This window comes from Theobroma umbraticum, unplaced genomic scaffold, assembly GCF_002168275.2.
Source record: "Theobroma umbraticum cultivar Fairchild unplaced genomic scaffold, ASM216827v3 scaffold_1682.0, whole genome shotgun sequence".
In the NCBI taxonomy this organism is placed as follows: Eukaryota; Viridiplantae; Streptophyta; class Magnoliopsida; order Malvales; family Malvaceae; genus Theobroma; species Theobroma umbraticum.
In genome coordinates, this window is record NW_018397290.1 from 284,737 (window position 1) to 307,631 (window position 22,895).

General features: G+C 33.5%; 4 protein-coding genes across 6 annotated transcripts; 1 reads left to right on the forward strand and 3 right to left on the reverse strand.

Annotated features, from left to right (window-relative positions):
• Positions 1-3,205: 3,205 nt before the first annotated feature.
• Positions 3,206-5,609, reverse strand: LOC110428690 (transcription factor bHLH18-like). 2 transcript variants are annotated; one of them, XM_021444592.1, is made up of 5 exons: positions 5,382-5,609; positions 5,115-5,195; positions 4,412-4,969; positions 3,951-4,322; positions 3,206-3,823 (listed from the first exon to the last, which is right to left on the reverse strand). In XM_021444592.1, exons 1-5 carry the CDS (start codon positions 5,589-5,591, stop codon positions 3,749-3,751), a joined length of 1,296 nt encoding a protein of 431 aa, XP_021300267.1. In that variant the 5' UTR covers positions 5,592-5,609; the 3' UTR covers positions 3,206-3,748. The 2 variants fall into 2 exon arrangements, with proteins under 2 accessions (XP_021300267.1, XP_089641820.1); XM_089785694.1 differs by lacking the exon at positions 5,382-5,609 and having other exon boundaries at positions 4,412-4,991.
• Positions 5,610-8,821: 3,212 nt separating this feature from the next.
• Positions 8,822-11,363, forward strand: LOC110428641 (NAD(P)-linked oxidoreductase superfamily protein). Of its 2 annotated transcripts, none has more exons than XM_021444526.2 (5): positions 8,822-9,137; positions 9,251-9,479; positions 9,617-9,916; positions 10,638-10,757; positions 10,993-11,363. In XM_021444526.2, exons 1-5 carry the CDS (start codon positions 8,962-8,964, stop codon positions 11,122-11,124), a joined length of 957 nt encoding a protein of 318 aa, XP_021300201.1. In that variant the 5' UTR covers positions 8,822-8,961; the 3' UTR covers positions 11,125-11,363. The 2 variants fall into 2 exon arrangements, with proteins under 2 accessions (XP_021300201.1, XP_021300200.1); XM_021444525.2 differs by having other exon boundaries at positions 8,824-9,137; positions 10,638-10,766.
• A 2,563-nt stretch (positions 11,364-13,926) lies between these two features.
• Positions 13,927-15,897, reverse strand: LOC110428642 (uncharacterized). Its single transcript, XM_021444527.2, has 3 exons — positions 15,728-15,897; positions 15,225-15,505; positions 13,927-14,295 (listed from the first exon to the last, which is right to left on the reverse strand). Exons 1-3 carry the CDS (start codon positions 15,812-15,814, stop codon positions 14,244-14,246), a joined length of 420 nt encoding a protein of 139 aa, XP_021300202.1. The 5' UTR covers positions 15,815-15,897; the 3' UTR covers positions 13,927-14,243.
• Positions 15,898-17,442: 1,545 nt separating this feature from the next.
• On the reverse strand, positions 17,443-20,730 carry LOC110428713 (peroxisomal 2,4-dienoyl-CoA reductase [(3E)-enoyl-CoA-producing]-like). The gene is made up of 5 exons (XM_021444617.2): positions 20,128-20,730; positions 19,704-19,863; positions 19,113-19,282; positions 18,805-19,024; positions 17,443-17,723 (listed from the first exon to the last, which is right to left on the reverse strand). The coding sequence occupies exons 1-5, from the start codon at positions 20,311-20,313 to the stop codon at positions 17,569-17,571; spliced, it is 891 nt and encodes a 296-aa protein (XP_021300292.1). The 5' UTR covers positions 20,314-20,730; the 3' UTR covers positions 17,443-17,568.
• Between the last annotated feature and the right edge of the window lie 2,165 nt (positions 20,731-22,895).

Genomic DNA, 22,895 nt, shown 5'->3' on the forward strand with positions numbered 1-22,895 from the left:
AAAATTATAACTTATAAAAAAAATTTTACCAAACAATTTCAGCTTAATTCTAAAAATTATTATTTTTCATAAGAGCTTCATAATAGCTTTTAAACTAGAAAAAAGCTAAGCTAAACAGGCTCCTAATTGGATTGGATTATTAAAAAAGCTTTATATTTGATGTACTGCCTAGTTTTGATACCTTGCCACTTCACGTAACATTATCTTATTAAAAAAATAAAAATCAAAGTTTTTAAAAATTTGAAAATAAATATAAAAAATTGAATATATAATGAAATAAAAAATATAATGTTTTGTTAATTAGAGTGGCAGTCATGCAATAACTTCAAATTTCTAACTTTGAGTTTTTGCCCACAGAGAAAAAGTAATTTTTTTTGCAGATATTTTTACACATTAACATTTTTTGAACATAAAAAAAAACAAAATGATTTTTTTTAAATAATTAGAGGAAAAGAGATTCGAATCATGCTATTTAGATAAGAGATAATATACTAATCAATGAACCAAATGTTTAGATGTAAAAAAATAACAAAAGGATTACTAATTAATTTCTTAAGTCATCCAAATTAAGATTGGTAAGTGTGATAACTTGTACCATATCAAATCGGATATGTTTGTGATAGTAATGATACGAGTCCAAACAACATTAGTAATATGAATCATTATAATCACATTCACATTTCATATGCATTTAATATGACATGAAGTATCAGAATACGTTAATAATTTCCCATCAAGATTACATATTCATATTTATAGCTTTTATAGCCTTAATCGTTAATCACGTGACAATCCCTATTTATGGTCTTTCAATTAGATTCCTGTCATTTGATTTTGTTCCCAAAGGTCGGTTTGTTTTAACCTTGATTCCAATTCACCCTAATCACGATACTAATTCTACAACCATGTACCAATTTTTCTAGTCCATGAAAATTATACCAATTTATTTTCTTTAAAAAAAAAGTTCTCGAATTTTAGTAAAAAATCTCATCGAGAGAAAGGAAAGAGAAAGTTGTTATCTATATCATTTTTCTCGTTCTCAATTTGTTTGATCCTTGTTGGAAAAGAAAATTGAATAGTATATATTCATGAATACATATCAAATTATGATGACTATGATATGTTGCTACTAACAAATTTAATTTGTTTTTTACGTAAAGTATCTAATTTCGATTCGTTGAAATCGTTCATTAGCAATTATTTGTTATTTTGGACTTATGTGATGTTATTTTATAAAATAAGTATTTTATATCAGATATGTGATTGATAAATTTATATAGATCACATATGTTACTTAATAATACATAAATATTATTATTAATATAATTAACTCATAATTAAAATACCTATAGCTACTGTCCCAAGGATTGGATCATGATTCATGAGGGATTTGAATCTAAACAAAATTCAATGGACAAATAGTTTTCGGATAGATCAGTAGAAAGAATTGGTGGAGAAGTTAGGTTTCCCTTCTTTCATTTCGGCTATATCTCCACGTGCCAATTTTCTAGCAAGTCCATGAAATTATAACTCTTTATTTACTTAAAAAAGAATTCTTAATTTTCAGTGAAAAATCTTATCGAGATGAATGTGAAATTGACACGTTTATGATATAGGGTATTATAATAAATTTAATTTATTTATATTGTTAAATTATGTAATTTAATTATGTTATAAACCATGTGATTGATTAATTTTACATAAATCACACGTGTCATTTAATAATACGTAAATATCGATTTCATGATTCATGAAGGACTTAAATCGAAAACAAGTTAAATTCAATGGACAAATAGTTTTCGGACAGATCAATAGAAATATTGGTGGACAAAGTACGTTTGTCTTCTTTCTTAGGAGTTAGCCATGCAATGACAATCACTCAATAATTTTCTCGAAAATTTTCACATCAAAATGTATTTTTGACGAATTTAATTTTGTTTAAAATTTTTAATGAAATTTCGTTGATAATTCATTTTTTAAAAATAAATTTTAAAAAAAATTTATAAAAAAAGGGGGTTTTCAAGATCCTTTCTTTGTTCAAACTGAATTTAATTTGCCTTGGATTGTAGATAAGAGAACAAAATATAGGGAGTTTTTCAAGCTTCCGATAAAGAAAAATTGGAGAAAATTTGGCACAACCACCACTCTCTTTGCTTATTTTATTCGTTTATTGGGTTTAGGGATTCCCTGGAAACAATGCCAAAGAAATCAATACCAACAGCTTTTCAATTGAATTGTAGAGGGTATAATTCTTAATTTGCCTTGGAAACAATTTGTCAATGCAAATTTGACAGTAAAAATTTGGCATTTTGCTATATTCTTTTGTAGTAGTCTTATGTTAGACTTACAATATTGAGAAACAAAAAATTTATTGGCTAAAAAAAAAAAAAAGCTTTCCTTCTGGCTCTTCAATAGAAAGATTAAATGATCATTTAATCTTTAATTAAATAGACTTAAGTATTTGGATTTATGAACCTTATTGGTTTATAACTCATTAAAAGAAAGTGCAAGTTGTAGCATATGTTCCACCAACATGATTACATATACATATATAGATATAAATTCAAATGAAGTCATCCTTAACAGGATATAGGCTGATGTTTCAGACAGCCATGGTAAGATCATGATCTTTTGTAGGGACTCAGATTGTAGTGTAAACTCCTAGATAGCGATCCTATTACCTGCAATAATGACAAGCACTGCTAACCACGTCATTCTCTACATTACTTAGTTATCTCTTCGCCAACCACATTTCTTTAGAACGTATAATTAATTAAAATACCAAACGTCAGCCATAGTGTATTCGAGTTCAATAAAGCTGTTTCCCTTCATTAGTTCCCAACCACTTTATTATAATAATGAGCCTAGAACATGGCTGGAATTTGTTTTCATTTTTTGTGTTTTTGTTATTCCTATGTCTTAAAATACCAAAGAAAAGGAAAGATTAATATAGTAATATAGACATTCTATGATAGCTGCAGTTTTCAACACAAAACCAAAATGTAATGTCAAGGAATCTCCAAATGAATGTATGCCACCTTTTGTTTTAGGGTCTGGTTGCCCCTTTGCTCAAGGCAACTTGACAACATCAACTTATCCTCAGTGCTTTCTGTCATGCAAAAGCTTTTTGTCAGCCCTGAATTGATATGTAAGCATGATCAAACTCCAGGAAAAAGAAGAGACAATGGGAAAGTAGGTAGATGAAAGGAAGAACTCCTTTTGTTCTCATTATTGTCATTCAAACTGTTACAAACCAGAAATAGATATTACAAGGAGAAAAGAGGCCTTCCAGGATGCCTCTAAAACACTGAATATATATATGAACAGAGAACAGCAACAAAAGCCAATCTGTCCTCACACCTTAAGAAAAACCATTTTTTCCCTTTTCAACCAATTTAGGTGAGACAGGGACATCATATGTACAAAATTGAGTTGAATTTTTCAACCTCACACAGAAAAGAAAAAGCCCAAATTAGCTGTGAGATCAGTTCTTTTTAAAACAAGAAGGAACTGAACATGGTGAAACAGTAGGACCATGCAAAAATTGGACTGAAAATTAAAGAACCCTTCTTGCAAAAATGAAGCTAAGGGGCTTGATGATGCATGGTCTTTGAGTGGTGGAGGAGCATTCAAGGCCTTGTTTTCAGACCGTCTGAATTTATGCATACAAGGATGTTCATTATTCCTAAACTTTCAAGCTTCTAGCTGCAGTGAGTGCCAGTATATATGATATTTAGAGGGAGGAATTTCACATGATTAATTTAAAAGCTGAACGTAGCTTCTTCACAAGATCCTTTACTGCCATGCAGAATTCCATATCCATCTGCGAAAAAAGTGGAGATCGTGTCAAAGTTAGTGAAGAAAAGTACATGAAATAATGACTTCAATTCCACCAGTACTGACTGCAGTAGAATTCAGCAAAGAGGTTTGTAGTTGTAGAAATTAAGTACCTGAGCAACGATAGTTATGTCAAGAGCGGAACTCCCAAATGTCATGACATTGCTGTTGATGATTGTTAGGTGACATTTCTCGAGTTCAGACATGATTTTCTGTGGAAGTCCTTTTCTTTGCTCACAGTGGATTCTTATGAGAACACTTTTGTCACAAAATCTTGCTTCAATTTCTGGTAGTGGCTCATCAAAGGGGCCACTGAAATTCTCATCCGAGGAAAAGTCATCACTGTCGGCGACGAGTTGAGATTTCTTCACAAAAACTACTGATTCGATTGTTTTCTTCCTAGTCTGCTCCTCAAGTGTCTTAACTTTCTCCTGCAGTTGTTTCAGATACTTGATAGCATCTCCAAGCACAGAAGCCTTGTCCATCTGCCAATAGCATTGCAATATAAATTGAATCAGAATTATAACAATAAGAGGACAGAAGAAACAGTGAAGTTATACGCATTCAGGAATACCTTCTTTAAGCCAGGAACTATAGCAGACAGAGCTATGAACCTCTGGCTGAGCTTCTCTCTACGCTTCCTCTCTGCCATGATATGATCTTTTGACTGAGAAATTTTATTGCCTGTGCTAACCCTCTTAGCTCCATGGCAAGCCTTAAGCATATAATTTGGGCTTCCAATTAAGGAATTTTGAGAAATCAAGATATCAGAAGGGAACGACTCCATGCTGTTGGAACATGCTGCCTCTTCTTTAGGCTTCACAATGCCTGTTGGATTCATGCGGTTGGAACTGGCAAAGTAGAAAGTGTTTGGATGAAAAGCAGATTGGAGGTTTGATATATCAGTATCGGGTTTGCATGAATTCCAGCTGTTGGTTTTGTGCTGTTTTACGGGTCTGTCAATGCCAGTGTGAGAAGGTTCAACCGAAGTTTTGGGGTTAAAGGCGGGATAGTTATGATTAGAGAAAGACTGCTGCAAGTTCTCTCCGAACGCAGCTGCTAATGGGAGGATGCTGAGCTCATCCAGAGAGTTCATTTGCCATTGATGGAATAAGTTAGGATCCTCCATTCCCTGTAGATTTGAGATTCAGTGGCTGTAACATGACACTCTTGAATCCTCCATCTTCATGTTTTCTTTGCATGGAATCCGGCAAATGTTGCGGTTCATGCACTATATATGAACAAAAATAAATAAAAAAGAATAAAAAAAGTCTTACCAGTTCTGGTAACTCTCTAATTGATGAAATCTCCATGGAAGAATCCCACTTGCTGACAGACAGAGCCTGTTGAATAGAATCCTGGCAGGAAAATCCACCGAAAGATATGAATTACTAGAATTCCCACCACTAATTAACACACACACATGTTCCAGGATTAAGAACAAAAAGAAGAAAGAAAGAAAGCAGGCTCTCCCCACGTACGGACTGACAGTCTATTATAATAAAACAAATGAGAAGCATACAAGCTGTAGCCTAAATTCTCACCCTGTAATGATAGTCCAAAACTTTCTTGATGTCCAAAAAAACAACCTCCTGTAGAGCAGGAACCGGCCCCAAATTTCTTCCAACTTTTAGAGCTCTCGCCTGTTTTATAGTCGACCACACTACCAGTCTCACGGGGTAGATGACGTTAAAGGCCATTGAAATTTGACACCTAAAAGAAGCTCTCTTGCTTCTGTAGAATAATGACAACATAACAGCATGTATTGTATCTTAGTGGGTTTCTTTTTCCTGACAAAATAAACAACCCCTTTTTCTTTTGTTGTTTTGCAGACTTTTCATGAGCTTTGCCAACCAGTCGTTGAAAATTGATTCAATGTTTACAAATGAAAATGCCAGTGATCCATAGAAAACCGTGGTCCCATTACAATGTATTAATCATCCAAGCCAACTCCATTAATTACTAATATTTTTACGCGGATGAAGAGAATATGCTGATAAGCCAACGCCCATATGAGTAAGAATTCTTAACCAAGAACAGTTGAAGTGCATGTGATTGAATATGTGTATAATTATGATTGGCCCCAGGAATTGAAAGATAATGACTGGTTTTTTTCTTCCAACTTTCTGTTGACTTCCCTGTGCTTTCAGCGAATGGGAGAATGCTAGCTGTCCAAGAATGCTGCACTAGACCACACCAATAAAGCCACTGCCGGTGGCAATGTGGCCTGTCAAACCGACCCGATGAAGATGTCGGCTAATGCTCAAAACTCAACAACGGCCCATTATGAGAAAATCAAGCTTCAAAATTTGCAGCCACAATCTATGATTACATCGCTACATGTTTACATGATAACAGAAATCATGGGAGGAAAAGATGTACTTGAGCCTTGGTTTGCTTTCCAAATGAACTCAATCGGATTCAAAACAAAACCCAGTTGGGGCCGTTTTTCTTTATAAATAGGTTGTTAAACCAATGTCGTTGGTAGTACTGGAGCCAGCCTGTTAACCCAATGTCTCAAATACCTAATAGAAGTAGGGAAGCATTTCTCAAAAAATACTATCATAATTGGTAAAATCTGACCACATCCAAGAATCTGACTAAATTCGTCTAAAACCCAATCCGATTATGTAATCCCATGAACCCGAATTGATTTGAAATGAGTTAATCTAAACCTGAAATGATTTGGAATGGGAAATGATTAAAACTAAAATTTAAAATAATTTAAAATTTGAAATGACGTGACATAAATGTTAAATAATAAAAAATTTAAAAAATTATATAATGGAACAAAAAGTATTTAACTCTTTAAGAAATAAATGTATAAAGACAAATGAAAGAGAGATAATTAATTTTTATTATACAATGATTGAACTTCATATAAATGAAGATATTTGTACAGTTTTATATTTTGTCTTACCTATACATATATATATATAAATATATTACGATTTATAAATTTTTTTAGTTTTATCTCATTATTTGAATAACGAATTAAATTTTGAGATTAATTCTTATTGTTTAAAATTTATTTGATTAATCATTTATTTGTAGTTTATTGTTAAATGTAAGTTTCTTTCTTTAAGTAAAAGAATTGATGTTATGCATAAAGAACAAGAATATTAGATCCTTTGTAACCAAAATGATTCGAGATTCAAAATGATTTAATATATGAGGTAATCCGAACTTGACTTGGTTAATTTAAAATAACCCAAAACCTATAATAATTTCATAATTAATGTCAAATTGACTTAATTCGAAACAATAAATGATTAGATACAGTTCTCAATTTAAAATGATCTCAATTCGAAGTGAGTCTTACTATCATCTACGGAAAAGGGTAAAAAAGAAGCTTGTGATTATGGATTACAGAACTTGCCCTTTGGCATTGATTATTGAGTTTTGGAGCTTTGTGTTAACCTGGCAATGTCCCTGTGGCAAAGTCAAGAATAAAGAGATTTGCTGCCCACTTGCTCAATTCTTTAGTATTATCTTTGGTATGCTTGAGCCCCCATTTCTTTCTCCTTTATAGTGAATAATAACTGTTCAATTAGGAACTTCATAACCTCAAATTTTTTAGATTGTTATTGTTTAAATAAGATGTTATTCAATCATTTTAAGGATGTAAAACGTTATCGCATAATATTTTAAAAAATTACTGAACTATTTAAAAAATTAAAATAAGTTTTTATTTTTTATTATATTTATATATTTTTATTTTAAATCAAATAGATTTTTATAATTAAGGGTAAACTAATTATTATTTTTATATCTACATGAAATTAATGTGTAAAATGAAAATGTCACAATATAAAATCATAATGTCATACAAGCATGTCACATCATCATTCAACATGACATGTTAACACCAAATAACATAACATGATAAATATTTGATTAAAAATAATTAATCTATCGTTAATTATAAAAACTTACTTGATTCAAAATTAAAATAAAATAATTTAGAGACATATGTAGTTATTATGCCAATATTATTCAACCATACAAACAAAAAGCAATGCATGCATGAGCTAGAATACTCTTTTATGTGAGGAAGTTGCTTTCCTGTTTCAGATAATCATATGGTAATATATTTTCCTTGTTGAATTCAGGAATACAGATTCACTCTTCACACCAAAGAAAAAGGAAAGCAAAGGACGAAGCACAAACTGGAATTCATCAGCTTAGCCCCGTGAGCGAATGAAACTTCCTGGAAGAAACCTCCCATGGCATTTTCTTAATGGTGAAGTTGTTGGATGGAGCAAGACAAAAATTGCTTTATTTTGCTTTATCCCAATGTTTGTTGCTTGGACAGAAGAAAAATCCCATTTCCTATCAGGTAAAATTGATGAGGAAAAAGCAAAGGAGAGGGGGCAGAGGAAGGGGCTCACTTTCCCCTTTTGTATATATTTTATCTTATCCAAAATTAACTATTGCTTTATTTTTTCATACTTTAACATCATTGTTTAATAAATTTTAATTATGTATCTTATAGTTTTAATTTTTCCCACCTGATTTTATATTTTTTTATAAATTAATATTTTATGAATAATTTCTATTTTTAAAAAATATATCTACATCAGTCTAATTGCAAAAAAAAAAAATACAAAATATCATATGAAAAAAATTGAAATCGGAACGAGAATTAGATCAACTTTGGATTTTAATCATCAAATTTATTTTTTGTTTTTCTTTAAAAAAAACAAGGTCCATATTAAATCGGAAGTGAGGATACAAAAGAATACCATTTACTGCCAAAAATTTAAAAATAAATTTGGAAATAGAAAAAAATATTTTTTAAAAAAAACTTGAAAAAATTGTAAATTTGACTTTAATTAAAAATCTAAGAAATAATTTTACTTCCAATTTGCAAGGATTATAATATATACTATTAATTAATATTGCTTTTTATTTTGTACTATATTTTCTTATTTCTATAGAAAATAAAATAAACTAAAAAAAACAGAAAGCCAATGTCGGCCGCACGTGCAACTGTTCCCACATTTCCAGTTTTAGCAGTCAAATTCCTTCCACTCCTACTCTCTAGTTTTGTGGGTACAACTTTCCCGGGAAAATCTTTTCTTATCTTTCTCGATTCTCAGAACCCTAGCACAAACTCAATTCATGGCCGTTCCTAAACTAGAATTGAGACCCCTCGGAAACACGGGCCTTAAACTCAGCAGCGTGGGTTTCGGAGCTTCCCCTCTCGGCAGCGTGTTCGGTCCCGTCTCCGAGAGCGACGCCGTCGCTTCGGTCCGCGAAGCCTTCCGCCTCGGCATCAATTTCTTCGACACCTCCCCGTAATGCCAAATTTCTTCACTTTATAAAATTGGGTTTTTTCAAAAGTTCCTCCTTTTTTTTTGGGGTAATTTTTGATAAATTTTATTTATATATATTTTTAAAATATTTGAAGGTATTATGGAGGGACGTTGTCTGAGAAGATGCTTGGTAAGGGACTCAAAGCTCTAGGGGTCCCTAGAAATGAGTACATAGTTTCAACAAAATGTGGGAGATATCGTGAAGGTTTTGATTTCAGTGCTGAGAGAGTAACTAAAAGCATTGTTGAAAGCTTGGAGAGGTTGCAACTTGATTATGTTGATATACTCCAATGCCATGACATCGAATTCGGCTCTCTTGATCAGGTCCTTGATTAAGTAATCATTTCTCGTTTTAATGATATCTGGATTTAAGCTGGTGATGTGTTAGGAAAGAGTCTGTCTTGTTGTAAATGTGATATGAAAGCTTGGGTTAATTTAATTTAGTTTGTATGCGGTAACAGGTTGTGAATGAGACAATTCCAGCTCTTCAGAAACTGAAGGAAGCAGGGAAAATTCGATTCATTGGCATTACGGGGTTGCCGTTGGAAATATTTACTTATGTGCTTGATAGGGTTCCACCAGGCACGGTTGATGTGATTTTGTCATATTGCCATTACAGCATTAATGATTCAACATTGGAGGATTTACTGCCTTACTTGAAGAACAAAGGTGTTGGTGTAATCAGTGCATCTCCACTTGCCATGGGGCTTCTTACTGAGCTTGGTCCACCGGATTGGCATCCAGCTTCACCTGAACTCAAGGTGAGACTTTTAGGCCTCAGATAAGATGGAGTGACTGCACTACTGCTGAATATAGCAATCTGGTCTGTCTGGCTATATGGTATCTGAAAAATGAATTGCCTTCCAATCTCTTGGATCTAATTGATGTGTATGAAGGCCTTTAACCTGAAGAAGTTTATTTAGTAAGGACAAATCTTTAGTACCTACTGTAAACTCTGTTGAAAGGATTTAGGGTAGTGATAATTCTTGTTATAAAAATGGATTTGACATATAATGTTCAAATGTCTATCAAATAATGCATCAATTTGAACCCTTTCCTTGAAGTATCTGATATTAGTGCAAGAAAGAGATGCCAAGGTCCAAGATGATGTGCACCAGGCTTTTTCATGTCAGACAAGATCATTATTTTCTGACCTCTAGATTTGTTCGTTTGAAATAACTGGACTAAGATTTTGATGGACCATATATTATGGTGTATAAAAAGTTGCAGCACAAATCTTCTGCCTGTTTGAACTTATAAGTTGTAAAACTTGGAGTCATGATTTGCAGGACTGCATCTTAAGAAGGAGATTATATCTGGCTTCGTCTTCTGTTTGCTCTAGCTACAATGCAGTTCATTATCACCAGAACTCACATTATCTATTTAATTAGTCATTTCCAAAGTTCATGTGCTTGAATATAAATACTATATATCTTCATAAGTTTGAGTATTCAATGCTGTGAGATTTGTTTTTTCCTTCAGTCTGGCTGTCAAGCTGCTGCAGTGTATTGTAAAGAGAAAGGGAAGAATATTTCAAAGTTAGCTATGCAGTACAGCTTGTCCAATAAGGATATTTCGTCGGTGCTGGTTGGCATGAACTCAGTTAAGCAGGTTCTTGTTCCATCATTTGACTTAGTGCTCACGTTTTCTCTTATATTCAACCATTACAGCTTTCTGAAATCTGTTATTTTGCCTGAGAATAGAATCTTCTTACTCAATCATTTAGCAAAACGTTATGGATAAATTCCAGCTGCTTCATACCTGTCAAAACACAACAACATTTTCTCCCGATCATGCTGCTTTAGCTGTTAGTAACTTATACCTTGTCAAGAATCAGGTTGAAGAGAATGTGGCTGCTGCTACAGAACTCGCACTTTTTGGGAAAGATCTGGAAACTCTATCTGAGATTGAAGCAATCCTGAAACCCGTGAAGAATCAGACATGGCCAAGTGGAATTCAAAGGAGCTGACTGGTATCCACCTGTATTTTTTTGTTTTTGTATGCATGTTACCCCCCACATTAGTTATTAATTCACAGTTTGTGAGTTCCTCATAGGAGTGGGGGCAACCATTCTATTGTCATGTTACTACTATTCAGATGACAAACAATTTCCGTCTCCATTGCCCATGGGGATGCTACTTCCTACTCACCGTCTCAAGAGCATGGTGGAAAATAAATTATAAATGCAGTGTTTTAACTATTTTTGCCCCTTTCGGCCCGAAATTCTTCAGTTTGTTTTGGTTATAAGCGTTGTATGTTAGGTCCTACACTCCAATTGTATCTTAAGCCTGTGAAGTCATTGTCTTATATCGCCGTTGCCCACCGTCCGGCGAAGCCTTCCACCTCCGTAGCAACTTCTTCAACCACCTCTCTATACCTCGTATCGACTCGTATTAATCACATGGAATCCCAAATTCCTATTAACAAGTTGGTAATTCAAAGTTCTGACAGTTACTTATATCTGAATGAATATATAATTTCGACAAAATGTGAAGTGGTAAAACTATTTAAGAAGTTCCTGTAACACTAGACGTAGGAAATTCTAACCAATTAAAATAATTCTCCTTATCCATGAATAAGTTGGTAACTGAAAATAATTTGATCTTTAGTGCCCCAAATTCATTACTTGAAGTCATGAGAATAATAGGACTTGTATAATTTAGATAATTAAGGAGACTGATCGGTCCATTATTACTTTGATAAAAGGCTATTACAAATGAATAAGAAGCAATTAGAAGTAACACTATGGCTTACTTTCATCTTTTTAATTTGTGTATATTTTGAAAGCTTATTTGGATTATGATTTTATTTAATTTAAATTACTAATACTGATTAATTTTTAAACTGATATGGGGAAGGAGTAGGCTCTAATCCAATGCAAATAGGTGCATTGGTCTAAGACCACGTGACGCCTTATGGATGGCAACAAAAAAAAATGAGAAAACAAAATGCAACTAGCAGGATTCGAACCTGCATTAAGAAGGTCATTAAGATTTTAAAAAAAAAAATCCTTCAACCACTACACCAAGGATTCTCAAAAGCTTTATATCTTTTTTTTTTTTTTTTTTTTTACTTCAGTTATTTTTTGAGTTTTAAGGCTTAGTTAAGCTGTCTTTTTAAAGTTTAAAGCTGTAGGAAGTTAAGCTTAAGTTCCTGCATGTGACACGATGCTCTTAATTGCAATTATTGATTTATATTATTTTATTTTTAAAAAAGTTATTTTAAATGTATTATTTTAATTTTTTTTATATTCTCTCTATTTTATTGTATTCATTTTTTTAGATAAACCCAACTCATTGAAGACTTTTTGGGCAAAATGGTGAGCCACCACATTTTAGATCTTGATAAGGCATAAACTCACATGGATTGTTGGAAAGGACCTTGAAACTTGAGATCGTCTAGCATCAAGCACAGCAAGCTAGACAAAGACAACTGATTGAAGATTCTTACAACTCTCGAACAAGGTTATAACGAATTAGCTTTCTGACCAAATACAATAACCAAGCCAACCCAAAAAAATGGAAGTTCAATTTTAAAGTGAATTATGCGTGTAAATTTGATACAAGCTCCAATGGAACAACCATCTTACAAGAAAAGAAAAGGTTCAATGTAGGTCTGACTTTAAAGTCACAATTCATACTGCTAATGCATTGTACACTAAACAAGCCCACACAATTATTTCGATATTTTTATTTTTATTTTTTGCAAGCCTATCATGCCATCACCACTCTAGCTACTCACATTACTTTGTCGTTGCAACCACCGTTTCCATCATTTTTCTCAATTTTAATTGATTACTCTCATGTCTGCTATCACTTTATATTCCTAGCTTGTTACCTGACAATTTATATAACTATTTCTCATTTGACGCTCATTTACTCTTGCTTTTCACTTCTAAAACTGTTAAGAAGCTTCATCCAGTACTAATTACATGCACGTTGACTACCTTCAACAAGAAAGCATTTCGACTTCCAAGTCAAAGCCTGTGGACTTAAAAATAAATCTTTCCACTACGTACGTAGTTCAAATAAATCCCTGGTGAGTGTCGAGAATGTGAATTAATCTAAAATCTAAGTTTTTCATCAATAACTCGATATGTTTTTAATTATAGTATTAAAGGAACGTGTAAAAATTCTTCAAAATAAATATTTTTGAACTTATTGGCCACTATGTTTCAGAGTTTTCAATTTTTAAATTTATTTATTAAAGAGATAACAATATCTTGTTCATTGATAATATATAAGCTATACACTAACAATACTGTCATCGAATATAATTAAAAAAAAATAAGATTTAATAGTGAAATTATCTTTGTTTTGATCCAAATAGAGAGCACAATTACATGTCAATGTCTTTTGAGCTATATGAACCATGTGTATATGTACTAACACATCAAGAATCATGTGAACTAAGACCTCAAATAGAAAGGTGAAAAATGTTGCTTCTAACAATCCTTTTTGGCATATCCATCAATTAGTACAAACAATTTTTTTTTTTTTTTTTGAAAAGTGATTTTTATTGATCACGACTTTAATGCCATTTCGAGTCTTAAGAGTTGCAAAAGACTCGTTGTGGCAGTAAAGCTGTAAATTTAACAACAATAGTCTGCTACTCAAGAGAATGGTAGCATTACCAAAACCAGAACCTAAAGTTGCTCTACACTGTACAACAAAGAGCATGAGGCTCATAATGGTAACAAAAGACTAGCTACATACAGCGACCCTACCACGTTGAACAGAAACAGAAGACTTCAAGGGGAAGCAACCTCAGCTAACCGGGAAATACTGGATGTGTACAAACTATTAATACATATTAATTCAATGTCCATCAACCCGTACAAACTATTAATACTTTATGTACTTATTCCTTAGCAACAAAGCAAATATTGAATCAGTGGGCTTTAACTTCTCTTAAAGAACTACTTTAAACCATATAATAGAAGAAAAGTTTAAAACCATAAGTAGAGATTATAGAGAAAGCAAGGAGGAGGTGGTATAATAATTAACAAACAACAACTGTCCAAGACAGGAGAAACCAGATTAATTAAAATCTCACCCAGCAGATCGTGAGGAAGTTTATAACTTTTGTTCATGCATCACCCAGTGCTTGCCTTTCTTCCTTCTCCTTAGCGACAATTTGACTGCAAAATGAAAAAAGAAAATACCTGGTCAATTGAGGAAATTAAAGGATATCATCATAATCAACTTTGCAACCACATCCAAAAAGAGCTTAATGAACAAGTTACAAACAAGTTTATTCAATAATGTTCCTTTGTCATTGTATATATTTTGCAAATTAAAAAAAGCTTAATGAGCCGAAACAAGATTTAATTATTATTTGCTCTTTATCGAAGCAAATAACAAAAGCTTAGCAGAAACAATATCCAATTATTTGCTTAATATCGAAGAGCCTAACGTAAACAATATCTAATTATTTGCTCAATATGAAAACAAATAACAAATGCTTAAAGGAAACAATATCTAATTATTTGCTAAATGTCAAGGCAAATAGAGTTGGGAATATCATATACCAGCTTTTCTCTCTCTTTTGTTAAAGCACATATAACTTTGGTTAAATTTGAAACTTTACGCTTTGACAAGCACAACATGAAAATTGAAATTCAAGGATGATCATTGGACAACAACAAGAATCAATAAGTTCAAACATAAAAGGAATTTCTTCCTCTTTTTGTTTTTTCTTTTAGGTACATCGAAAGCAATTCTAAACAAACACTCAGAATAAATACTTTACTAAAGAAGCATTAATGGCAGAAAACATTTGAATTAACACAAAACTATAGCAATGCATACCAAATATATATATAAGATTCTTTGATTCAAGGACTAATTATTTATCAGCTTTATTACTTTTTTCCAACAAACATAAAGCATATCACGTGATAACTTGTTTCCTCCATTAGTTATCCTTTTTTCCTTCTGTGATTGTCCTTTTTTTTAATTTTTTTCCCGAATTAATCATTTTTTTCTCTTTTTTATCTTTGCCATTCAAATTGGGAGGAAATTCTTGCAGAGGCTTGATCATTCAAAGGAAAGCAAAAAAGAAAGGTACCCAAGCAACTGAGTAAGGTTGGCAGCGGTGGCAAAGTCGCTCTCTTCCCTTGCCTTCAATATTCTGAACATGAGAACTAATTTCATCTGAGTTCTAGCACTTTGTTGGATTATGAAGTTGGTTTCTTTCTTCAACTGCTCGCACTCAGATTCAATTGCTTCAAATTTTTCACGAACTTGTCTCTGCCCTTCTCGAATACCCTTCTGTTCCTCGCTGATCCCTTCCATCTCTGCTTTCAATCTCTTAAACCTTTCCTGCATGCCCTTCATCCCATTCTTTTTCTGTCCAAATCCAATCAAAAATTAATTAGTTAATATTCAAGTAAACCAATATGAACAACACTTTACTAACAAATACTCTGAAATGATGGACAAGTGTCATTAACGGTGCATGTCGATTGCATCAGAACTATCGATGGGAATTAGAGAGGATTCCATCAAGCACAAATTTTGTTTACAAGGACAAAACAAAGATTGCAAGAAGTGGACGATCATATCTATTACCGTTTTTGTTTGCGATTTCAAGCGTTTCTTGGTGATCGGCATGTTGTGATTCTTGTGAAGACGACCTCGCATGGAGAAAGGAGCCATCACTATAACGCTCTCTGCCCCAAGTTATATAGGATGATTGTTAAGGAACACCATGGAAGTTGCTTTGAAGATATATCATGTAAAAGCTTACCTATTTTTATGATTATCCATAAAGAATTCATACAACGTGGAGCTCGACTGTGAATTCGGATATTATACGTGGAAGTCTATATAACCCATTTTTGCAAGTCATAATTAAGATTCTACTTACTCTACAAGTCATTATATAAAAATCGAAAAACCTCTCGAAAAGCTTTCACATTCGCAAGATTGAAAGGACATCGAACGATATTCTAAGTCTCAATTATTAATTTATTTTTTTATTTTACAAAAAAAATTAAAACACATTTATTTTTATTTTTTTTATATTTCTCAATGTTTGTTATATTCTTTTCTATTAATTTTTTTATCAGAAAAATTTAACTTTAATAAATTTTATCACAATTATAACATATTTAGCATTTTAATTTTATATAATATTTTTAAAAATTTATCAAAATTAAATTAATTTAACTAATAAAAACAATTAAAATGAAGTAAAAAAAAGATAAATTTTATTTTTTAAAACAAAAAACATATTTATATATTTAAAAAAATAAAAAGATAACAAAAAGAAAAGTTGAGCTTATTTATTTAATTGTTGAGAAATCAATATCAATTACTGTATACAGTAATTGAAAATTGAAACGCAAGAGCTCTTTAATATCGAGATCATTGTATCTTTGCATGCGCAATGACAAGTGTTGGGTCGGAGCAGGGACGGGTCAGCATCCTTGGTAAGGTGTAAACATCACTGTCCATGGCTGCATTGTTAGTTCACTTGCAATGGACCTTCAAAAAGCATAGCATAACTTTAGACCTTATATCATTCTAGTAAAGAAATATATCAAAATAACCAAATTTATATTAGATTTGTTCACGATTTGAATATATGTTTTTGATTGGTTTGTGATACATTAAATAATTATATTTATTTGATTTTAATTTTATAATATATTTAAAAATTAAATGGATCAAAATCGTTCTAAATTTTAAAAGTTAAAATTTGATTCTATCTATAAATATTTTTAATTATTTTTAATATAAATGTTCACTGAATGGTTCCTCATTAGATACTTTCAAGTGAAATTTTTTTTTATTAGTTTAATTACTTGAACTATGGTAATTCTTTGAACTGTTTAATTAATACTATGAATTTGGTTTGAAAAAAAAATTATTGAAAATTTCAATTCTTAAATTCTATAACAAAAGCAATTTTATATTCTAACTTGTTGTGCAATGCAAGCTTGAAATTATCATCAACTTAAAATTGTCCAGATGTCCAGAAGCTTGTTGATTCTTGAAAGTGCTAAGCAATTGCTTGAAAACATATGAGAATCCACTTCGAACGGAATAAATTTCATTTTTAATTAAACCTAATATTTTATTTTAGGTTGAATGTGAATATGATTATTGAAATTTATATAAAAATTTTAAAATTAATTAATATTAAATTATGCAATTTAGACTCGAAAAATTATTCAGTCAATAAGGTTTCGATTCCTAGATGGGGGCACAAGCCATCGTCGAAGCATTTGGCTCATAGAAAGCAAAGGAATATGAAAAAAATAAAGAGGTGTTCATCGTGATGGGGATAAAGGCAGATTCTTAAAGTAGATGCTTAATAAAGTTTCAACCAATATTCATAGCGACTTTAAGCTAGCCAACCAGAATAGAATCAATGGCTTCGGCCACCAAAACATCATATAGATTTATCACAACTTGCTCTTTGGTAAACCAGTTGGTACAGCCCTTGACCTTATCTCCTCTCTTCTAGACAGTTGTTTCACAGCATCTTTGGAGAGCAAACGGGGTGTGCTCAGCCATTGTCCTCCATCAACCACCAAAACCGTTCCATTGACGAATTTTCCTTCAAGCATTACAAAGATGCAGTGTTTTGTGTAAGTAAACAACTGGAAGGAAACCAAGACAAACTGAGATAACCAGATAAAAGTAAAAAGAGCAGAATGTTGATGCAGAAAATGAAGAGTTCGATAATATTTCAAAGGTTATGAATTGTCTTCACATGGTAAAGGTTGAAAGTTTATTGCACAAGGACAGGAAAATAAATCACCAGAGAAGCTTACTGTTTGGCACAACATATTTGGCCCAAAAATTCAATCCAAAACAGTAACATAAGGCAGATGGTGGTCAGAAATTTCTTAACTAGCCTATCTGACTTTCACAAAAAATTTGTCAAGCAAGCATGGTGCACTTATTAACATCAACATTATCCAGTGATTATGATATTATCAGTAGCAAGAGAGACCAAGCATAGAATAACATTCTTCCTCCACTAGTTTTTCCCGCTTAGCATCTCCTACCAAATCCACTCACAAGCAATGTCCATACCAATAATTAATTAAGCAACTAGGCTACCATAATATGTGAGGTTATTTCAGGATGAGGTTTCACGGGAAATTTAAGCTTAAACCACAAATAGAGGGAATGGAGGAAATGGAAGAGTACCACCGGGATGGATGGCAATTAACTCAGAGATTAGAATGTTCCCCATAGAGTCAGACTTCATAAACTATCTATCAAGAAATCCAGATCATCCAATGACTGGATACAAGATCTTGAGCCAGGTTTTCCTAAGGCATCAAGTATCACTGCATATGACATTGGAATTCAGATCCCAGAAGCTCCAAAATTGGGTTTATCTCATCAGTGCCTCCAATACAGTATTAGCAAATAATATACATATTGGCGATATTCACAAACCGACTTCCCGCATACAATGAAAACCTGCTTTTCCCTATAAAAATCCATTGCTAGCCAAATGCTGCTTCTATTAAGCTCATAGGTCTAAAAGAGTTTAAACAGGAAGAGACTAATGTATTTTAGGTCTCCTAAGATTGCATAGAAAAAGAGTTCAAGTAAACAGGAATGCTAACCTGGTGCAGTAGAATGGTGGTCATATAACTAAATAACCAGACAAAACTACAAACCTGCATCAGATGCAAGATAGAGAGCCGCCATAGCAATATCCCATTTCTCACCAAATTTGTACAATGGTTTCTCTTTAATCTTGCTCAGCATCTCCTCAGGTGCAAGTTTAGTGACACCGGCAGTGTCATCGATAGCCCCTGGTGCAATCCCATTGACTCGAATGTCATGATCTGTCCCCCACTCCAACGCCAAGCTTCTGGTAATGCTATCAATAGCTGCCTGGAAGAAACAGAGCATATGGAAACTGAATTCCATTCAAAAGAATTACAAGTAAAGATTTAACAAACTTGACAGCAAATTTACTAACCTTGGCAGCAGACGCATGAATTTGGTACCATGTTGCTCCATAATGCAACATTGCACTTATGTTTATTATTGCTCCACCAGTGGATGGGTCCTTCCCGGGTCCCCCTTTCTTAAGATACTTAAGTGCCTTATGGCACATTCCAAAAGTGCCAACAGTATCTATATCAATTACTGCAAAAGCCAATAAAAAGAACTAAAGAATTAATTTACCTCTAAATGCCTTCTTGCCTTTCTTAAAAAAAATGCCTTCTTTGGACAAGAAAAACATACAATTTGAGTACAAGTTATATTTACTTTATGTGATTTGAACACTTTTGCACAGTTCAGTTTTATTTATTCTAGGACTGACTTGAGAAACTCAGCAGTACCTCCAATGCAAGAGTAGCCATTAAATTACAAATAGGCAGCAATTCTGTATGACCTATTTTTTCCGAAAACTGCAAATGTCTTCACAGTTCATCAGCATTGTCTATGAGTTGAACATCAAATCTTTACCAAATGCAGACTCTGGACACAGTATCTTAATGTTTTGAAGGAATCAAATAAAAAATTTAAGGAAAGAACCTTCAGCGATTATAAATTTATGCACAACCTGTTTGAAAGCCTTTGGGAGATAAATACTCGGCAGGCACAAGGAAATTTCCAGCTGCAGCATTCACAAGGATGTCAAGCCTGCCAAAATGCTTAAAAGTTGATTCCACAACTCTAGCTGCATCATCCTCTTTTCTAACATCTCCCTCAAGCCCAATAGCCTGCAATAAGAACAGTTTAAGAAGAACATTTTTAATATTCAATTAGAACGTGATCCTTATTTACAGAACCTTGCTTTACTGCCATCTATTACAAAACTTTCCAGGGATCAGCTCCAAAGATTTTGGGGAACCTATTTGACAGCAAAAGTTCATGTTTCACATTTCCAACAGCAAACATCCAGGACAACAAGTAATAACAAAGACACACTGAGAAGCTATAGATAAAAATTACAAGGAAGAGGGAAGAGGTAAAAGGAAAATTACAGGGATGCCTTGGGAATGAAGAGCAGCAACAGCAGAGTCAATAACATGTTTGCGTCGCCCCATGATCGCAATAGAGGCGCCATGTTTCCCAAGTTGCAATGAAATCTCGTATCCAATTCCTGAGCCGCCTCCTGTCAGCAAAGCTACTTTGCCTTTTACTATATCTGCTTTGAATGGTGACTCCATTTACACTCCGATGACTTTCTTTCTGTTCTTTCTCTGAGTTCTTTGATCCTGACTTCCGAGTTACTACCCAGCTCTAAAAGCAGAAAATCCAAAACTTAAAACATTAAAAGAATCAGCGAGTGTTCGATGATGTAAACAAGGAAAAAGGTTGTCGTGGGCCGGCGGCATTTACGCTAGACATTAAACTTCGAACAACCCAAAGGTCTTAGAGCCTACTGCCGAATTGGCCCGAAAGCTATGCGGCTACTTATATTGGGCAGACCAAATTTCCACAAAACCCAACACTTTAATCCTGGTTGATTTTGATATCCTTCCCCCCCAGGCCTAGCCTAAAACCTTAGCAGGGGTCTAGGGAGGGGTCGGTTATAGGTAGATAGCATCGGCCAGTGTCATTGAATGCCGGCTTTCCACAATCACCCGTCCAATTCTCTCATCCTCTTGTTGACTTTGTTCCCACCACATGTGTCACCCGGATGAGATCTAAATTTCTTATATGATGGCGATTTGTGTTTGATCGATCCAGCATCATCCACGTTTCCCACATTTGTACTACTATTAGATTTGGTCTTAACCAAACTCAATTGAAGCATATGTCCCCATTAATCAAAATTTTTATTGACTGCACCTGGAAAAAAGGAAAGAGGTAGAAAACCATTCTACTCATTTACCCGAGATGAGATTCTGAATACAATTTGCTAGCTGTTTATGAAGTGAGTTAAGAATGGCAGCAGATGAAATTGAAAAGCAAAACCATGGAAGTAAAAGTAAATTTGGATTCGACTTGATGGGGGTCTAGAATTGGATTTGCTCGATCTAATACATTGATTGCTGCACGTTTCTCACGTATAGAAAATTCCAATTTGTTTGGTCTGAATTCAATATCGACTTTAACGTCAGACGACCAAATCATGTCCAGCCTAGGAGGGATGTTTTGGGACACGTAACTTTTCCCTGTTTGAAAAATCAAATGGAATGCCCAACATATTGCGATGGGAATGGTAATTATTTATTTTTTGGAAGACCCGAAGCCCAGAAAAACATGGATTATAAATTGTAGTCTCAGGCTCATGGCCATCCCATTCTGCAGAGCAGTGGAACCATGGTCCTTTCATCCATTTTAAGTTAATGATGAAACCCCATACACATGGATTCAATATGCGGATACAAGCAACAAATGAAGGGTTTTCTTTCATATGCCTACTTTCCTTTTATAACCAAGCTTCAAAACCTGAGTTTTGGTTCGACATGCATATTCTGTGTTACACTCTCACCAAACCCTCATGCTTCTTCCAGATATAATGAATTTTAATTTATCACAAAAAGGAAAGGACAGGCTGTGACATTGTCCATAAATGAGACTTCTAGCAGCAACTGTATACCAACTGCCAAAGGCAAAGGTGGGCAATGGCGAATTATTGTTCCTCCACCCATCATGGAAATTCGGTCTCTCATTTTCAACTTTGAAATGAAGATGATCCCAAGCCGAAGCACGAAAGGCCCCCTCTCCATCCCTTTGTTTGGATGATAACTCAATATGGAGTGCATTATGAAAATATCAGAGAAAAAGGCTAAACAACCTTTTGCCTAAAAATTGTGTAAGTACTAGTAGAGACATGCAGACATGAGAGAGGATGAAGGAAGAGACCAGACAAACAGTTAATCTTGTCTTTTAAGGCAGTAATGAGACTAATTACAAACAAATAAATAAAGGCAGTACTGCTAAATTTTATCCCCTTAGTATTAAATATGTAGAAAGACTTGTGTCATTATACATATACATTGTGAAACATGAGAGATTTAGATTTTATCTTTTCTCAAAATAAATAAATTTAGTAAATAATCATTCATATACGTTCATATATACTCTTAATATATTCAACGAACCATATTTATTTATTTATCTATCTATCTATAATCCGATAAAATATTCAAATTTGGAGTTAGATGAGGTATTGTTGTTGGGCTCGATGTATTAGACATAAATTCTTTTGAGCAAGAACCCACCATTCTGCTTAAATTCTAATGTTAGTTTCTTGGCCGAGAGGCAGGTGAGTGAGCCGAGTTTGACAAAAAATTCAAGTGTAGGTTGTCAAGATAAGGGAGTTGAAATATTCATTGCTGAAAGATCAAGGTGACCATATTCATATGGAACAAAAAGAGCTCAGTAGGGCTCGTACAGAGAGAGAGATTGCCTGAAATATAATTTAAGGACAGGAGCTGAAAGGGTTCCAGGCTTTTTCTGCTTGATTTGAACATATGTAGTGGTGGCCGCAGGCCAGCCTAATAGTGCTAAAGAGTTAGTATGTGATGAGTGGTGGAGAGAAATAAGCGTAGTCCGGCCTGTGCTTGGGCACGAACAGGACCACCAGAAGAGAGAATCAGGTTTAGCCAGGCTATTCTCTGGTGGTCCGGTCGTTTTCCATCTACCAGTCCGAATTAACCATACACCACAGTACAAAGGGTGTGTGGACATCAAAGATAATTGTGGGCAATGAGCATTACAACATTCTTCTAATTTAAACTTCTTAGTTTGGGGAGATCAATGAATTAAAAGAGATATATATATATATATATATATATAT

Coding starts and splice junctions, on each gene's coding strand:
- LOC110428690 (XM_021444592.1), bottom strand. CDS start 5,591: ATGTTGTCATTATTCTACAGAAGCAAGAGAGCTTCTTTTAGGTGTCAA. Junction 4,970..5,114: donor TTAGAGAGTTACCAGAACTG/GTAAGACTTTTT, acceptor TCAAATCTACAG/GGAATGGAGGATCCTAACTT. Junction 4,323..4,411: donor TAGTTCCTGGCTTAAAGAAG/GTATTCCTGAAT, acceptor TGCTATTGGCAG/ATGGACAAGGCTTCTGTGCT.
- LOC110428641 (XM_021444525.2), top strand. CDS start 8,962: ATGGCCGTTCCTAAACTAGAATTGAGACCCCTCGGAAACACGGGCCTT. Junction 9,138..9,250: donor AATTTCTTCGACACCTCCCC/GTAATGCCAAAT, acceptor AAATATTTGAAG/GTATTATGGAGGGACGTTGT. Junction 9,480..9,616: donor AATTCGGCTCTCTTGATCAG/GTCCTTGATTAA, acceptor ATGCGGTAACAG/GTTGTGAATGAGACAATTCC.
- LOC110428642 (XM_021444527.2), bottom strand. CDS start 15,814: ATGGCTCCTTTCTCCATGCGAGGTCGTCTTCACAAGAATCACAACATG. Junction 15,506..15,727: donor TGAAATCGCAAACAAAAACG/GTAATAGATATG, acceptor GGATTTGGACAG/AAAAAGAATGGGATGAAGGG. Junction 14,296..15,224: donor AACCTTACTCAGTTGCTTGG/GTACCTTTCTTT, acceptor TTCATTTTGCAG/TCAAATTGTCGCTAAGGAGA.
- LOC110428713 (XM_021444617.2), bottom strand. CDS start 20,313: ATGGAGTCACCATTCAAAGCAGATATAGTAAAAGGCAAAGTAGCTTTG. Junction 19,283..19,703: donor TCCCAAAGGCTTTCAAACAG/GTTGTGCATAAA, acceptor TGGCTTTTGCAG/TAATTGATATAGATACTGTT. Junction 19,025..19,112: donor TTCATGCGTCTGCTGCCAAG/GTTAGTAAATTT, acceptor TGTTTCTTCCAG/GCAGCTATTGATAGCATTAC.